At 34.2% G+C, this 17,853-nt stretch overlaps 3 protein-coding genes across 6 annotated transcripts; 1 reads left to right on the plus strand and 2 right to left on the minus strand.

The window, feature by feature from the left end:
• Positions 1–826: 826 nt before the first annotated feature.
• On the plus strand, positions 827–4,271 carry LOC103832144 (tubby-like F-box protein 1). Of its 2 annotated transcripts, none has more exons than XM_009108103.3 (5): positions 827–1,260; positions 2,012–2,423; positions 2,521–2,608; positions 3,142–3,274; positions 3,360–4,271. In XM_009108103.3, exons 2-5 carry the CDS (start codon positions 2,040–2,042, stop codon positions 4,093–4,095), a joined length of 1,341 nt encoding a protein of 446 aa, XP_009106351.1. In that variant the 5' UTR covers positions 827–1,260; positions 2,012–2,039; the 3' UTR covers positions 4,096–4,271. The 2 variants fall into 2 exon arrangements, with proteins under 2 accessions (XP_009106351.1, XP_009106352.1); XM_009108104.3 differs by lacking the exon at positions 827–1,260 and adding an exon at positions 1,318–1,762.
• A 788-nt stretch (positions 4,272–5,059) lies between these two features.
• LOC103832146 (protein TWIN SISTER of FT) lies at positions 5,060–15,506 on the minus strand. Of its 3 annotated transcripts, XM_033274264.1 has the most exons (7): positions 14,156–15,506; positions 12,892–13,825; positions 7,894–12,808; positions 6,852–7,040; positions 6,176–6,237; positions 5,768–5,808; positions 5,060–5,530 (listed from the first exon to the last, which is right to left on the minus strand). In XM_033274264.1, exons 3-7 carry the CDS (start codon positions 7,903–7,905, stop codon positions 5,304–5,306), a joined length of 531 nt encoding a protein of 176 aa, XP_033130155.1. In that variant the 5' UTR covers positions 7,906–12,808; positions 12,892–13,825; positions 14,156–15,506; the 3' UTR covers positions 5,060–5,303. The 3 variants fall into 3 exon arrangements, with proteins under 3 accessions (XP_033130155.1, XP_009106354.2, XP_018508655.2); XM_009108106.3 differs by lacking the exons at positions 5,060–5,530; positions 5,768–5,808; positions 6,176–6,237; positions 6,852–7,040 and having other exon boundaries at positions 8,883–12,808; XM_018653139.2 differs by lacking the exons at positions 5,060–5,530; positions 5,768–5,808; positions 6,176–6,237; positions 6,852–7,040 and having other exon boundaries at positions 8,883–12,808; positions 12,892–15,506.
• A 235-nt stretch (positions 15,507–15,741) lies between these two features.
• LOC103849830 (extensin-3) lies at positions 15,742–17,268 on the minus strand. The gene is made up of 2 exons (XM_033274265.1): positions 16,128–17,268; positions 15,742–16,034 (listed from the first exon to the last, which is right to left on the minus strand). Exon 1 carries the CDS (start codon positions 17,228–17,230, stop codon positions 16,151–16,153), a length of 1,080 nt encoding a protein of 359 aa, XP_033130156.1. The 5' UTR covers positions 17,231–17,268; the 3' UTR covers positions 15,742–16,034; positions 16,128–16,150.
• Between the last annotated feature and the right edge of the window lie 585 nt (positions 17,269–17,853).

Below are 17,853 nucleotides of genomic sequence, written 5' to 3' on the forward strand. Positions count from 1 at the left end.
GTTCCTCGTCTTGACCCGTGTTCATTGATCGGCGGGCGATCGGACACGTGGAAGATGACGTGCCGTGGCTTGCTTCCTCGACGGTTTACCCTTCGTGTTTTGGGCCTTGTGTTGGGCCTTCATCTCTCTCGTAGTTGGGCATGTTTTGTCCTTTTGTTTTTGTTTCATGTTGGACTTTGCCCCTTTGGGCTCAGTTCCATTAATAAAATTTCCAGTGAAAAGAAAAAAAAAAAAACTAGCACTTTCTTTATGGTAATGGAAATTGTTGACAAATAATGAGAAGGTTGAAGAAATTGACTATAACCAATGATAGTGGAATTTCAATAATACAGTGAAGTCTAATCAAAGGGATATCATTATCCTTTTTGCTACAAAAGGATTAAAAATGCTTTTTTTTTAGTATGAGACTTGTCGTTTCAGCATTGATCTGCACCAATTGAATTGATTGATCGCAGCCAAACAAGAACACTCTTGAGTTGCAGTAATAAGAGTTTGGTTGTAATAAAAGTGTTAGAAATAAATTCATCAATGGAATACTCTCTTTATATTTGGGCAGATAAACATTAAAATGATTTTTTTTCTGAACCATCTAAATTTTGTAAGTAGCGATTGATAAAAGGTTTAATTAGCGACACCATTAATATATTAGTGTTTTTCTTTTGCATTTCAAAAATAATAATTTCTGAGATATTAACTTATATAGAAAATACAAAGAAATTATTTTCGAAAATTATACAAGATGATAACAACATTAAAGTGGGCCGTAAGGTAAGAAACTAATTTTACAATTACAGTGATAATCTTTATAAAAAATTTATTTCCTTGATATTTTTTTCAAGAAATGAAAAGCAAAGATAAGGTCAACGGCTAAAAATCAACTTGCTGAATATATATATTTCTGCTGGTCAGTGGACGTATTTGAGTTGTACATACTATTTGTTTTACATGACAATTTCTTTGGCTTTATTATAAAGTAAATGTTTATTAAATAAATTAATTTATAGCACAAGCAGAGAGTAATCTACTCAGAGAGAGTAAAAAACAGTTTCCTGAAATATTTTATTATAAAACAAATGAAAAAAAAGGAGGTGTGTTCGTTGTTCGTGTAGCGGAGATAACGTAGTTTGTTTCCGCGTGCTCGAGGAGGTGGACGAGACATATAACTTCTACATAGAGAGAGAAAGCAAACCCCAAGAAGTTGAAACAGAGAAGGACGAGTAAAACAGAACAAGGAAGGAAGACAAGAGATTCTGGTTCTCTGTAAGTTTCTTTCCTTTGAAATTATTGGAATCTTTACAAAAAAAAATTCAAGAGTTCTTTCAGCTAATGGTTACAGATCTATTGCTCTATGTCACTCTGCTAAATTTCTTTAAACAGTGATTATGAAAATTCATGGATCTTACTTTCTTATAAACCAATTTAAGCAAAAGTTTCAGGTTTAGACAATTAGTTTGTTAGGTAAGAAAACCCAAAACAGTGATTAATAACATCCTTGAATCAATAGTCTTTGTTTCCAACTTGCTATATCTGTAATAACTCTCCAAAGTTTCCTCTTTTATCCTTGAAGTAGTAAAGACTTTATCTTTTTTTTTCCTCTCAGTTGAATCCTTCAGATGGGTTATACTACTTTGAATCAGATCTCTACTATTTGGGACCGTTACTAATAATCAGACTATGTTCTTGGGAGAAGCACAGAGACTGTTTTTGCTTTGTTCACTTTTGCTTTATTACTTATTCAGAAGATTCTTTCATTTTGAACGAGGTTTTCATCCCCAAAACATCTTTTCTTTCAGTTTGAAGTTTTTGTTGATCTTCTCTTTTTATTACAAAAGCCTGTGGTGTGGTGTTTCCTGCTTTAAACAATGTTCTGTCTTTTTTTTTTTTTTAAACATTGTTCTGTCTTTATTTCTATTGTTCCTTACTTTCTCTTCGTCTTTTCTCTTTGCTTTCTTATTAAGTCTCGATTCATAATTTGAACTCAAACTCTCTAACTAACTTTTCTCTGTTTCAGAACGTTTGAGAGAGAACACACCAAAACAATGTCCTTCCGCAGCATAGTACGCGATGTGAGAGACAGTATAGGCAACCTGTCTCGTCGTAGATTCGACTTTAAGCTAAGCAACCAGCACAAAGAAGGTGGAGGAGCTAAGTCTCGCGGTTCGGTTCAAGACTGTCACGAGGAACAACAACAACAACAACAGCCTTTAGCACTGCTGGTTCAAGAAACCCCTTGGGCGAATCTGCCTCTCGAGCTGTTGAGGGATGTGATCAAAAGGCTGGAGGAGAGCGAGAGCGCGTGGCCTGCGAGGAAGCACGTGGTGGCTTGTGCTTCTGTTTGCAGGTCGTGGAGAGATATGTGCAAAGAGATTGTTCAAAGGCCTGAGGTTTCAGGGAAGATCACGTTTCCTGTTTCGCTTAAACAGGTAAAAAAGGATCTTTGATTCTCTTTTTTTCTTCGAAGTAATGTTTGTTTTGGTTAGTATCATGATTTTGTTTTTTGTTTGGTTATGTATTATATAGCCTGGACCAAGAGATGCAACAATGCAATGCTTTATCAAGAGGGATAAGTCTAACTTGACTTACCATTTGTACCTTTGTCTCAGTCCTGGTACAGCTTCATTTCCTCTGTTCTTAGTTCAATGTTTTTGTGATGTAGAGTAAGTTTATAGAGTTTGAGAATACTGTTCTCTTCTTGGCTTTTTATTAAAAGATTTTTAGAAATCATTTTTTATTAATCAACAACCGAATAATACCCATACTTTTATACCCATATTCTTATAGAAATCACTTGTTAGAACCCACCTTTCATATTACTTGTCCTTTTAGAGTTTAAAATATGTTTTATTTTTAAGTGTCAGTTTTATGTTTTCAATTCATTTATTTGATAGTTTTTCAATTTTACCTATATTCTTATAGCTCATTAGTTAACATAATCAAATAAAAATGTTTTAGTTAGAGGTAAAATAATAAGAATTCTACGATTAGATAAACACCAAATAATAAGAGATAAACTTAAAAATCAGATAAAACATATCTAAAAAATTATTATGTTAATATAAAATAACTAAGATAATTACTTAATAAATATAATAATTTTAATATATCTTGAATTTGCCCTGCATCATTTTGTCTCATTTTCAGCTTTGTTGGTCGAGAATGGAAAGTTTCTTCTCTCGGCGAAACGCATAAGAAGAACCACTTACACAGAGTACGTCATCTCCATGCACGCAGACACCATTTCAAGATCAAGCAACACCTACATTGGCAAGATCAGGTAACAAAACCAAAAACAGTTTTTTTAATTATTTATAAAATATTGTTTAAACCTTGGCTTAATCGTTGATCCTCTCTCCCCTCAGGTCTAACTTTCTAGGGACAAAGTTCATTATATACGACACACAACCTCCATACAACAACAACAACAAACCCTCTCAAGCGGTTCAACCTTTAGGACTTAGCCGCAGGTTTTACTCAAAGAGAGTCTCTCCCAAAGTCCCTACCGGTAGCTACAAGATAGCTCAAGTGTCTTACGAGCTAAACGTTCTTGGCACTCGAGGTCCGAGGAGAATGCACTGCGCTATGGACTCTATCCCCGCTTCTTCTCTTGCGGAAGGTGGAACCGTGCCTGGACAGCCTGAGATCATTGTCCCCCGGTCTATCCTCGACGAGTCTTTCCGCACCATCACATCCTCCTCCTCCTCGAGGAAGTTTATTAGCGATTACTCGGCCGAGTTTAACAGCGCTAGGTTTTCAGACATTCTTGGTCCGTTAGGAGAGGAGGAGGAGGAAGAAGGGAAAGAGCGTGTTTCCTCGCCGCCTCTTGTGCTGAAGAACAAGCCGCCGAGGTGGCACGAGCAGCTTCAGTGCTGGTGTTTGAACTTCAGGGGACGTGTGACGGTTGCGTCGGTTAAGAACTTTCAGCTTATAGCAGCAAACCAGCCTCAGACTCAGAGTGATGGTCCGGACAAGATCTTGTTGCAGTTTGGGAAAGTAGGGAAAGACATGTTCACGATGGACTTCAGGTATCCGCTGTCTGCGTTTCAGGCATTTGCTATATGTTTGAGCAGTTTCGATACCAAACTCGCATGCGAATGAATTAGAAAAGAGAGAGAGCTTTGTATGTAATATATATATCACATGTGGTTTGTATGATTCAGGGAGATTCTCATCATGTGGTGTTTTTATTTTCACCTGAGAATCTTTAGTGTTAGATTTGTTTCAAAGAATCTTTATTTGATTATATATTATGGTCTGCTTATGTTGTTTATCAATGCATCAAAAGATAGTTTGTCTAAATTTAATTTTTAAATCTGTAGTTTGGTGTATTGCATATAATTGTCAAAAGCAAAACGAGAATAACTACTGATATCATATAGCGTTATCCCTAATCTTTTTTTTTGAAACACTCACTATTCGTCTTCAATGGCAAGCACTAAGTCAACGAAGTGAGACCCTCATCCAGGAGTTTTTTTGTTGTTGGTCTGTGTTTGTGATTTCTTTTATGATATGTTTGAACTTTTTTTCTTCCAAAAGTTTCATTTTCCTTTTTTTCAAAAATGCTATTAATAATTTACTTATGCATAATAATAATTTGAATTAGGATTGTAACACTAACTCAAATCACTAGATAAGATATCAGGTTTTGTAATTTTAAAACTATATTATGTGAGGAAGTGACTGAACCTACTATACAAATAGATGGAATCTTTGTCAAATATTAAAATAATAATATCATATTTGTGCAAAAGTCTTTCAAAATATCTTACATTTTCAAGAGTTTTAAACTTTTTGAAGACATTTTAGATATTTGTACTTGATATGATCTAATTAATATCTTAACTTCAAACTGATAGTGATTTTCTTTCAACATTTTCTATATATATGAAAGTATTTGTCTTCAGTAAAAAAAAGTATTTGTCTTTTCCCTTTCGTATATATGAAGTAAAACGTAGATTAGTTTACAAAAATATAGTAAATTCCAAATGCCATAACAAGCTTCACTATTCACTCTCTTCTGAAAGACAAGTATTAAGAATTGATCCAAGAGCCAATGAAAACATATGTAATGTTGCTTAGAATATTTACAATGAAGTAAAATGTCGCATCACATGCCATACACGTAAGAACACTTTCATTTTTATTCCTCCCTCTCAATTATTACATATAAAAGTACTTTATATAGATGTCAACATGCATGATGCATCACCTGCGTTTTGTTTATATCATCAGATTCTTAATATATTTATTACAAGAACCTCTAGATAATCATGTAATTAGGTTACTTGAGATGGAGGCATATATATCTACGAGGTCCTTCTTCCTCCGCAGCCATTCTCTCTCTGACAGTTGAAGTAAACAGCAGCCACGGGGAGACCAAGATTGTAGTTCTCAGCGAACTCACGAGTGTTGAACCTTTGGCGCCACTGGGGTGCATAAACCGTTTGTCTTCCGAGTTGTCGGAACAATATCAATGCGACTCGGTGAATTCCTGATGTGGGACATGGATTCTCGTAGTACACCAACTCATTGCCTTGACAAAAAGTCATCAAACATATATTCGATTAACGCTTGGAATGGTTGAAACGGACATATAAAACATATTGCATATGATGCAGGCTAATGTTCACTTCATGGCAAACAGTTGATTAATTGCATATTTGCATATATGGCTTTTGTCTAGGAATATATATGTACTTATTAGTGAATCTATATAGTTAATTAAATAAACTCACCGTTTGGCAAAAAAATAAAATAAAAATAAACTCACCAAAAGATGTTCCAGTTGTGGCAGGTATATCTGTCACCAACCTGTAATGAGACTGTATCCATTTAGATTATTGTTTAGCCGCATAATTAAATAAAAGCTACTTGTCAACAAAGCATATGCATCAACGTCTTTCAAAGTTTCCAATCATTTGCATATACCTGAAAAAACATATGTTGATGCTACTAATAAGTGGAAACTAAACCTAACTACAAGTCTTGTCATGTACTTAAACAGAATCTCTCTGTAATTCATCTAATGACAAGTAGCTCTCTCAAAAGTTTATTCTCTATATCCTCTTTTAGTTCTATAGGAGTGGACACAGATTGAAATACTATCATAATTTTGGGTGTCTCGTGTAGGTCTAACTTCGATGTCTCCTATGCATAATATAGAATAATAAATACAAACCAATGGAGGTATTCTCGGAGGTACGGGTTGCTTGGGCTTGGCACATCTGGATCCACCATAACCTTTAAAAGTAACCGAGTAAGAAGATGATGATGAATTATCAAAAGCGATCAAGATAACACGAGTATTTGTTTCTCTCTAGAATCTGACATGCAGATCGATGATATAAAACACAGGAAATAATTACAAGGTGAAACTATTTCAAATAAATATATTGAAGGGTTAAATTACGTTATAAAAAATATAGTAGTTGCATGTCCTGATGTCCAAATATGTATTCAATTCATATATCAAATTATGTTTTTAATTCATAGATATCAAACTATGTATTCAATTCCCATACCCGAATTGAACCTGTATCAATTGCTTGATATTTATCTATGCATTTTTAGAGATACATGTGTACGATTACTATCTTTACATACTAAAAGTAATTTTATTTTATTTATAGAAAGTTTATTGTAACTTAGTATTTTACCCAAAAAAAAAAGTTTATTAATGTTGAAAAAAATTAACTAACCAGAGGCGCCGAAATTCCCCAAAAATTACTAAAAATTCAAAAGTATTTTTTTCTTAATCGAAAAATTCAAATAATTATGCATGAAAATATTGCATGAAAAGCTTCACGTAGATAAATAAGTAAATAATTAACGAAATTAAAAGACAAATAGCGAACCAAAGTGTAGAAATTTCTGAGGTCATCTCCTCCAATCTCAACCGTTGGTTTGTTCAGAACTTGAGAAGACCTTAGATCCATTCCATTAGTTATCTGTCTTTGGCCATAAGTAACATTAAGAGAAATCAGTCTCATGAAAGGATCAACAACATCTCCTACAACTCTTCCTACGATAAGAGGGTCTCTCGGTATTGGGATATTAACATATCCCAAACCTAGATGACATTAGAATAGAATATTTCCATTATTGTAGTTTCATCTATTCGATAGTATTAGGAAATCTGATGTGTATAAATATAGGCCTTGAGGTCTTAGATGAAAGATAAGAACGATTATATGATTACAGAACTTCTCATGGTATCAGAGCCATAACGATTTTTGTGGACCATAATAGCGCTTCCGTATCTGGTAATTAGAAAAGTTTGGTCATGGTGGAAACAATTGAAGAAGATGAAGACGACGATCCGGATGATGACGTGAAGGCATGGAATAATGAAACGTCGACCTAACAAACATGTGAATTCACTCACGGCCATCGAACAACTTCGACCCCACGACTTTCGATCTCACGACATGCGACCTCGAACTCTCAACCTTACGACCTGAAACCTCGAACAATCGATCTCTCGACTTGCAACTTCTCTAACTATCGACCTGCGATTTTTTTTTTTTTTTTTTTTGATCAACAAGGATGGTGAATTTTCCTGTTGTTACAATGACCTCGAATTGATGAAACTGACGAAACCGAACCCGATAAACCGAAACCGACGAACTGATTATTTTGACGAAAGAACCAACAACCTATTTGAATTTGAAGACTTGTAGTTCAAGTTGGACATACAAAATTTGTATGCTCCAACTTGAGGGGAGGTATTGGGATATTAACATATCCCAAACCTAGATGACATTAGAATAGAATATTTCCATTATTGTAGTTTCATCTATTCGATAGTATTAGGAAATCTGATGTGTATAAATATAGGCCTTGAGGTCTTAGATGAAAGATAAGAACGATTATATGATTACAGAACTTCTCACTCGGACTTAATGACATGATCTTTGATTTCAAATCTCAACAAAATGTTGGTTTTTGTTTTCTTCGTGTAAACCCTATGTTCCTATTTCTATATTTATAATGTTTTGGGAATGGCGTTAACATATTCGAGTCGCTGAAAAATATCATTACTGCAGTTCGTGTCTCGTCATCTTCAAGAATCTAAAACTGGTTCGACGTACGTACATCACTTCTTGAGTTATCGTCTTCCTATTCATTTTTTCCTTTTTTCTCTTGGTTGTGATGTTGTATACTTGTATCCCAAATCCACCACTCAAATTAAAAGCTACAATGTTCCCAATAATATGTCACCAACTTGCTACTCGCTAGCCAATAATATTTGGTTCTGTTTACTTCTTTTTGGGATTAAAATACATCAGTCAACCATGCTATATGCATTGTGCATTTTTTTTCTTGTAGTTGCTGAAGAAGGCACGTACTACTATGTATAGGTAATGTGTATCTGAGGGAACCAAACTTTCCCTAATCTCTTCCACGTCTTCTGTTTATCTATTTCTAAGAAGCCCAATAATAGCATCAGTAAACTATATCGCTCAAAAATGTCATCGATTAGAGACGAAACGTTTAGTTTTGCACTCGACATAACTTTGTTCCCTGGTCCCTGGACAATTAATAGACAATAATTAGATTAATCCTATATAAGTATATGATAATTATTTCTCCAACTCCAATATGACATATTACTAATTCATTAGCAAGTTGATTGTTCATCGAATATATGAGCGCGAAACTTAAAAAGAATCTTAATATGCCCTTCATCAACTTTGATATCTCTCACGTTAAACTAGGTCTAGGAATTCAAAGCTTCGTTTCAGTTTGGTTGATTAGTTTGTTCATGTCATATTAAAACTAGGAAATTCTTTTAGGAACTAGAATAAAAATGCAAAACTTATTTGATTTTTATCTACAACATTTATTTACATTTTTCCTGTTTACTGAATTTTTTCATTTGCTTCATTTGATTTTTGTTTGGTGCTTGTCAGTTCATTTTATTTTATTTTTAGTGTAAGTGACCCGTGCAAAGAGTTTTTGATGCCCTATGCAAAATAAAAAAAATTAGCCAAGTTTTTAAATATATATAATAAGGAAACTACAAAATTGAAAGAAAATTAATAAACAGTTTGTTGGAGTAAAAAAACTGTTTAGAAATATACAGCAAAACAAAACTTATGATACAAATGTGGTAATTCATATAAAATTTTATGTAGTATAAAATTATAAGAAAGTAACAGATGGAATAAAAATTAACTATTAAGTAGAAATTTAATTAAAGCATAACCTAATGTAGTGGAAGTTATATATAAACAAGTGTCTGAATAAATATTGAGAAAGAAAGATTTATTTTGTAAGAAGAAACATTGATTTACGTACACCATATGAAAAATGTATATGTAAACATGCCTCTAAATTTTATTTGAAATCAATTGATGCCGTAAGCCATTGTTTATTTTTTAACCAAATAGGCACGGCTATGAGTGTAACAAATCAAGTTTAGTAAATGGGGTAAATGACATGTTGCTATATAGGTTTATATCTTTCTACACAAAATGGCATTAGGTTTGTAAAAAGGTTTTCGAAGCGAATAAATTTAATTTAAAAAAAATAATAATAATGACAGGTTTCTATGGCTTAGTACCATTTTTACTGGGCCAAGTATGGCTTTTTAACGTTTTCATTCTCATGTTTTGAAAAGAAAAATATTAGCAAAGGAAAAAGATTAAGATAGCCGGTTGTCTACATATACATTCTTGTGATGTCACACATCCTTTCATTTCTGATGCCTTCAGTTTTAAGCACTTACGTTAAAGTTGGGGATGCTGATCACATGGCACACCGTGTGAGACCTCATGTAGGAGTTCTCCCTATTGTTCCTTTTGGATTTGTGCTTCTCTAAATTATGTTCGATTCATTTTAAAAGTTCTTTACATAACAAGATAATTTTTTTAGAAAATATATTGGGATGTATGAAGCCCTTACTTGATTTGATTACTTAAACCAAAATATATTGATTTTTCCCTTGAATACTTGACTTATATAAAAATAATGCTAAGTTTGTTTCGACATTTGCAAGTAAACAAACCTGCTTTGAAAATCTATGGTGTCTCTATCAAATTTCAGCTCAAGAAAATATTCATAGTTTGTTAATGTCATTAGCTCATGGAAAAACTAGTAATTATGTTGGTTAAAGAAGTGGCTTTATGTCTTTTATGCAATGTGCATATAGCTTGGATATACTGTTCTATTTTCCCTAAAAAATATCTATTTTCCCTTTAAAATATCTATTGTCCCATCATTTTCTCTGTAAAAATGTTATGTCTTTTATGCAATGTGCATAGCTTGGATATACTAATCTATTTTCCCTTTTAAAAACTATCTATTTTCCCTTTGAAAAATATATATTTCCCTTTAAAAATATCTATTTTCCCTTTTTAAAAATATCTTTATTCCCTTTAAAAATATCTATTTTCCCATAATTTTCTCTGTAAAAATGTCCCCCCCCCCCTCCCCCACCATTAGTAGAAGTATATGAGGTCATTTTATATGCCCTCTTTTCTGGAAGTAAATTATTGGGATATGGTCCACTGAAAATACAGCGAATGAAAATAATGTGATGTAGGTTACTTTATTATTTATATCATTATATGTATTCATTTCGAATGACATCAAATGTCGCATCAGACAGTATTATACGTGTAAGTCTCTTATTTTCTTTCCTCGACTATTACATGTAAAGTATATACTTCATATAGATGTCAGCAAGCACTACCGTTCTTATCACTCGTATCATTGGATTATTAATGCAACAACCTTAATGCTTAAATATATCTAACTAACTAAGATGGTAGAAGTGTTTCAAAAAAAAAAAGAAAAAGACTAAGATGGTAGATCACATTGAATGTACGAATCCACGAGTGTTGAACCGTGGGCGTCACTCGGGTGCATAAACTAAGATACAAAACATAATGGATACTTCACTAAGTTTTAGGCATATTTAACCCACGAAATATGTTTTCTTCTTAAACTTTGGTTGCATCCTACTTATAAGAAAATTGATCCGGTAACCGGTTCAACCCTATTAAAAGCCTAAGTTTTTGTTCGTTATATATTATTTAAATCCCAAGTTTGTTGATTAATTGCATATTTGCAAGTATGACATGGTGAATCTACACGAGATCATTAAGCTCACAAAAGGCCGTTCCAGATGTGGCAGCTATATCAGTTGTATTAGTCACCAACATGTGATCAGCGTATCCATTTAGATTCGAGATATGCTTTAACCACATACCTAAATAGTTAAATAAAACGCTACTTTGAAGAGAGCATGCATCAAAGCCTTCGAAAGTTTCCAATCAAGCATATATAGAGGTGAGACTAAAAAAGAACATGTTGTTGCGTGATAGCTATGATATAACATGCCAGTCTCAAGAGAAAACTAAATCTGACAACAAGTCAAGTCCTGTACGATGCAAGAAAAAAGGGGTCAAGTTCTGTACATGTATGCTCTCTGTCTGTAAATAACAATTAATTGAATGCCGCACATACAAAGTGCAAGTTGCTCTCCTAAAAGTTTGATTCTATATGCACCCTTTTATTAAAAGTAAACTATCGATTTATATCTCATGTAATGAGTTAGACACATGGGCACTCAGATTTTCATGTCAATTCTTTTCAGGTCTTCGGATCTCTCGCATCTTATACATTTGAACCTAATTATGTAATAAAAAAATTTCAGTTTCAGTTCAGAGTTTTTTAGATCCAGATCGTTTGTTTCGGGTATAAAATTAAAATACATGTAGTTTTTAAGAAGGTAGAGGATCTGGATCGGTACGAATATTTAAGACCCAAAGAGATATGAAATACACACTCCATCAAAATTTAGTCAAAATCCCTTGTTTTATCTATAATTTTATAAACTAACCAAACATTAACTACTAATAATTAAAATTAACCATTATGATGATCATAAAATATTGCACCGCAAGGTTCAGTATGGGGGCATATGTCATGAACCATCATTATGTTTGTTTGCTAACACGTCGATATAAAGTCGATGAAAAGATTTATTTTCTACTGAGTTAGCAACTATGATCGATTATAAATGGGATTTTAATGAAACAAACCCTTAATTCTCTGCCCATCCATTTTTTAACCCTCAAGTATTTTGATAATGAAATAACTCCTTAACTTAAGTCTGTTAGTATAGTTAGGCTTGACTGTTTAAGAACGTCTAACCCCTGAAGCTTTAAGAACTGACTGTTAAAAACATAAGAAAGTGTTGTTGTTTTTTTTTTTTTTTGTGACAAAGCATGTTGTCAAAATTCTATACGTAAAAAAACAAGACGCTTTCATAAACCAATTGGAATTGTGCGACAATCACCATCATCATGAACAAGCATTATAATTGTTGTTCACTGGTTCCTACGAATAAAAGTTTGAAATTTTAAAAGTAAATAACAGTTCAAAATCTGAATACACTGAAAATGAGTTTTAAAACTAAATAATTTTGATTTAAAAAAAACATCTTGAACCATTATCTTTGTCTCGCCAACAATATATCAGACTAACATGATTTTACCACAAAAACAGAGTATACCAAAAAAATAAAACAGAGCACCGTATACGAGAAAAAACAGAGCATCGTAAAGTGAAACATAGTTTCACCAAAACAAAAAAGCACCAAACAGTACAACTTAATAAAAGAAATTGAGTATCATCCTCTAAGAAACTAAGGAGATTGTGCTGGTTGATTGGTAACCTCTTCTTCCGTCATTATTTTCTGTTTTTTTCTCGGTCTTCCTTGAGGTTTCTTAGGTGGTTTAGGCACAGCTTCACGCTTACATGACCGTATATTATGTCCGACTTGTTGACAATTACTGCAGGTCTGTAAATGCAAATAAAGTAAAGTAAGATATGATAAAAAGACAAGTGATACTACCCAATGTAATACATAGTAAATGATAATACCATTTGAACTTTTTCACGTGCAGAAAGAACTTGGGATGGCAGAGCTTCAGTTGGCTCATGAATTCTATCATTGTTCTTTGGTCTCCCTGGCATGATTCTGTCCGGAGGAGGCATAACTACAACATTAGTGTGAGTTTTCCACAGCTCCATTCCATTCACAGGACGAAGACCTTGGATTAGCAACCTTTGCATCATCTGATCTGCACTCAAATTTTGATTTGTCCTAAACTCATTCAAAAAATCAGCTGCTATCTTCGGTGCACTATATAATTTCACTACACCAGTTGGATAACAAGTGTGAGTGCAATTGTACGACCGCACAACCATATTAGCAGGCCGGCTGTTTACTGAGGCATATATCCTCCAACTACAACAATCTTGTACACATACTGCAGCTACTTTCTTACTTTCAGATTTTTGAAAACGAATATTGACCTTCTCTTTAATAGCATACTTCTCAATAGCCTTCTTGCAACTTTCTTTGGAGAGAAACGCTTGACCAACAAAAAAAGAAACTTGGTGGCCATCATCATCTGAATCGTCAGTCTCAGCATAATCATCACGATAAAAGTCAATAGGTTCATCTTCAGGTTCTTCTTCATCTTCCTCTTCCTCTTCTCCAACAAGCACATCTTCCAAATATGGATCATCATCCCTAACAACATATAGATTCATACTTTCCAACTCCTGAATGCAATTAATCATTTCTGCAACGTCAATGTCCGTAGACAATTCCTTCCGATTATAGTCTTCTTTGGATGGGAAATATGAAAACTTCCTCATATTATCTGCAAAACCTTCATTCTGAACCATATCTACTAACATTGATATACTTGGATTTTCAAACTCTACCCTACACCGCCTTATATCACCACCAATATACGAACCATCGGAGGTCCAATATCCACCCACATATAATCGAAAAAAACTCGTTCTGCATATACACATCAAAATGAACAAAGGAACAAATCAATATCAGATCAACAAGAATAATTTTTGGATAAGTGTGTGTGTCGTACTGATTCGTCAATGCATGTATAAAAACAAAGACACAAAGCATCAAGCATGTTTCAGTTTGTCAAATGAAAGAGGACAAAAGTTAATACTTTTAAACTCCTTGTTGGTCGTAATGTGCAAATAAAAGACGGTGGGAATCAAACTCAAAATAACGTTTGCAATTATTTTTGTTTTCTCTCCCTTTTTAATTCTCTATTTGTCAAAACAAAAGTGGAAATACAAAAACCAGCAACTGAATTTGATTTACCTTATCATCTTGGAGCAAGATGAAGTAGAGATTTCCAAAATCCTTTTTTGCCTACGGAGAATGATGAGTAACGAGCAATCGTTTATGAAATTGCACTAACAAACTCTGCCTCTATAGCCACCACACTAATTTTGAGATCTCTATCATACTTGTCGTTGAACCTTTTGAGATTTTAGGGTTTATGAAATCAGATTTTTCTTGATCTCCAAACCAATGTGTTTTATTGTGGTTTAATGCAAACCAAGCATTCATAAAAAGTTTACCGTTTCTGTGATATGTCTTGTTGTTTTCTTCATTTAATAGGACATAAAAGACAAAACTTTTTGGGTTTAAACGTTGTTAACGACGGAGAGTTACTTTTTCTAACAGACTTAAGTTAAGGAGTTATTTCATTATCAAAATACTTAAGGGTTAAAAACTGGATGGGCCCAAAGTTAAGGGTTTGTTTCATTAAAATCCCATTATAAATTAATAATTCCAACATATATAGGCCATACTTAGGAAAAAAATACAAATATAACCTAAATCTTCAAATGAACTCTTCTTAAATTTTGCCTTCAGAGATTATAATCTATCAAGGTTAAGAACTTTCTCGTAGTGATCAAGCCAATATATGTTTTTTCTACATATTATTTTTTATATCTACATAAAGTTCTTTAAGTCTGTGTATGTAACGTTAACGTGCATCTCGTTGTGAACGGTAGAAAGGAATATAGAGGAGCGGATGTGAAACCTGATGGATTTACGTATCAAGAACAACGACAAAGAAAACAAAGAACAAATAGTTGACCTGATCGATTATAATATATACGACGAGACCTTAATCACGGAATAAATCCAGATATCTTCACTGACGACATTGATTTAGCAAATTGTGAAAACCCTTAACGGTACAAAATTACAAATAAAAACTAAGGAACCGTTTCAGTATTTGAACTTAAAACGAAAAGAATAAATCAGATATTTTTTAATAGTTAACGAAGACCCATAACATGTTGGGCTCAAAGCGACCGCTTATCCTACTTGTAGCCTTATACCATGGGCCGGCTCTGTTTATGCATTTCTATGAGTTAAATGTACAATTGATATAAAAATCTTCCAAGCACACAAGGATCTAAATGCAAAAACATGTTGAATCCATATACCAAATTACAGAAAATAAACATTTTAAAGAAAAATATATACTTAATCACTGCATCCATTTACTTGCGTAATTTTATAATTAATGTATTTGGTGTTGGTTAATCTGAAGACTGAAGGGTTGGTGGAACCAAACAAAAATGACATTTCCTTAGTTCTCATCAGAAGCAATAGAAAGGCATGTGACGTGTATAAGCTAACGGCAATCCTGTAATATTTATTTACTGGCGGTTAATGCTGCATTTGAGCTTATTGCTCAGAAATAAGACGAACGTTAGGTGTTGTTGACCAGTTCCAATAGATAGTCTGATATATATGCCATTTCATGTATATTAGGAAAATTTTAGTATATTAATTAATCATTAGGGGATTTTGTATAATGGTTTATTTGAGAAGATATAGCAGCCAACTAAAACTAGGAATAATACTTAGTGGAGCAAGGGAAATGAAAAGGAACTTATACTTTTATTTAAGTAAACAATCAAACTTTGAAACTGAAGAATTTAGAAAACACGACTTGAACTTACAAACATATGACCAATTTGCATGCATGAAGGGACAACTCATCAAACATGTTTGAAGTTTATTACAACAACTTATTTTATGGGAGAAAAAAACACATTAAATGGGAAACTTCTCTTAGAAAATATATCCGTTTCGATATTATCTCTTAATGATCTTGTATCTTTTATTATATCACCAAAAGGTTATTTGTTTTCTTGTGTAGTGTCGTCAACTCCTGCAAGAATAAATGTAAACCTATGAAATAAGAAACTATAACTGAGGTGCACCATGCTGTTGGTAACTGGTAAGTATGAGAAGTGATAATTACCATGAGTCTGACGATCAGTTTATCTAGTAGTGGTACGGAGGAGGTGGAGATTTGTAAAGGTAGGGGTGGTGAGGAGGTGAGTAGTGAACCGGTGGAGGAGGAGAATAGACGGGAGGTGGCGGCGATTTGTATTCGTAGTGTTTCTTTGGTGGTGGGGGAGAGTGGTAAACCGGAGGGGGAGGAGACTGGTAAACCGGAGGAGGAGGAGATTTGTACTCGTAATGCTTCTTAGGTGGTGGAGGAGAGTGGTAAACCGGAGGAGGAGGAGACTTGTAAACCGGTGGAGGAGGAGATTTGTACTCGTAGTGTTTCTTAGGTGGTGGAGGAGAGTGGTAGACTGGAGGAGGAGGAGACTTGTAAACCGGTGGAGGAGGTGATTTGTACTCGTAGTGTTTCTTAGGTGGTGGGGGAGAATGGTAAACCGGAGGAGGAGGAGACTTGTAAACTGGTGGAGGAGGAGATTTGTACTCGTAGTGTTTCTTAGGTGGCGGAGGAGAGTGGTAAACTGGAGGAGGAGGAGACTTGTAAACCGGTGGAGGAGGAGATTTGTACTCGTAGTGTTTCTTAGGTGGTGGAGGAGAGTGGTAGACTGGAGGAGGAGGAGACTTGTAAACCGGTGGAGGAGGAGATTTGTACTCGTAGTGTTTCTTAGGTGGTGGAGGAGAGTGGTAGACCGGAGGGGGAGGAGACTTGTAAACCGGTGGAGGAGGTGATTTGTACTCGTAGTGTTTTTTAGGTGGTGGAGGAGAGTGGTAAACCGGAGGAGGAGGAGATTTGTAAACCGGTGGAGGAGGTGATTTGTACTCGTAATGTTTCTTGGGAGGAGGTGGAGACTTGTAAACTGGAGGAGGAGAGTAATGCTTAACCGGTGGTGGAGGTGATTTGTACTCGTAGTCCTTCTTTGGTGGAGGTGGGGATTTGTAAACCGGAGGAGAGTAGTGCTTTACCGGTGGTGGAGGAGACTTGTACACTGGAGGAGTGTAGTGTTTGACCGGTGGAGGAGGAGAAGAGTAGTAGTAATTTGCGGTGGTTTCAGATACAAAACCAAGAGAAAGTGCTAAGACAAGCAAAGTTGCTGCCAAAGAGGCCATTGGTGACCCCATATTGTTATGTGTTTTTCTTTGTGTTTGATGCTCTTACTCTCTCCCCCTAATCACCCTTTATATAGCTTTTCAATTTCACTTTTTTAATCCCTGATGGTAAATGCATTTTTGTCATATGCAATACAACAACAATAATTGACTATGTAATACAAAGAAAAGAAATCATGAGGTTGGTCTCTCAAACTTTATTATTGATTTTTTTTTACCTTATATTATTTTAGTCGTCGTTGATCGATTTGTTCATGCATGTTCTGAACATATCATATATGATTAATATAGAGAAAATTGAATCTAAAGCTAACAGAATTTTCCATGAAATATAAAAGGAGCCACACAAAAAAAAATGACCGACATTATGCTAGACATTGGTAAGAAAAAGATGGAAAGTAAAGAATAACACATTCTGAGTGGTAAATGTAACTATGTATGAGTTTATTTACCAGGAAATGAAAATACCTTATTTTATTTTTATTTATTATTAAAATGCTATCTTCCAAAAGGATGGATTATACAAGTTTGAATCTGAGTACCAACGCATAAATAATACTCACACAAACTATTATGACACTTAAACTTCTTCAAAACAGTAAACTTTTAGAGTATTGAAGCCATGTCATATGAAA

Source organism: Brassica rapa, chromosome A07 (assembly GCF_000309985.2).
Source record: "Brassica rapa cultivar Chiifu-401-42 chromosome A07, CAAS_Brap_v3.01, whole genome shotgun sequence".
Taxonomy (NCBI): Eukaryota; Viridiplantae; Streptophyta; class Magnoliopsida; order Brassicales; family Brassicaceae; genus Brassica; species Brassica rapa.

Excerpts from the sequence above, each read along its gene's own strand:
- LOC103832144 (XM_009108103.3), top strand. The coding sequence starts at position 2,040 with ATGTCCTTCCGCAGCATAGTACGCGATGTGAGAGACAGTATAGGCAAC. Across the intron at positions 2,609-3,141 it reads GTACCTTTGTCTCAGTCCTG|CTTTGTTGGTCGAGAATGGA; the intron begins GTACAGCTTCAT and ends TCTCATTTTCAG. Across the intron at positions 3,275-3,359 it reads ACCTACATTGGCAAGATCAG|GTCTAACTTTCTAGGGACAA; the intron begins GTAACAAAACCA and ends CTCTCCCCTCAG.
- LOC103832146 (XM_018653139.2), bottom strand. The coding sequence starts at position 13,839 with ATGTGTATATGCAGAACGAGTTTTTTTCGATTATATGTGGGTGGATAT. Across the intron at positions 12,809-12,891 it reads CACGTGAAAAAGTTCAAATG|ACCTGCAGTAATTGTCAACA; the intron begins GTATTATCATTT and ends TTGCATTTACAG.
- LOC103849830 (XM_033274265.1), bottom strand. The coding sequence starts at position 17,230 with ATGGGGTCACCAATGGCCTCTTTGGCAGCAACTTTGCTTGTCTTAGCA.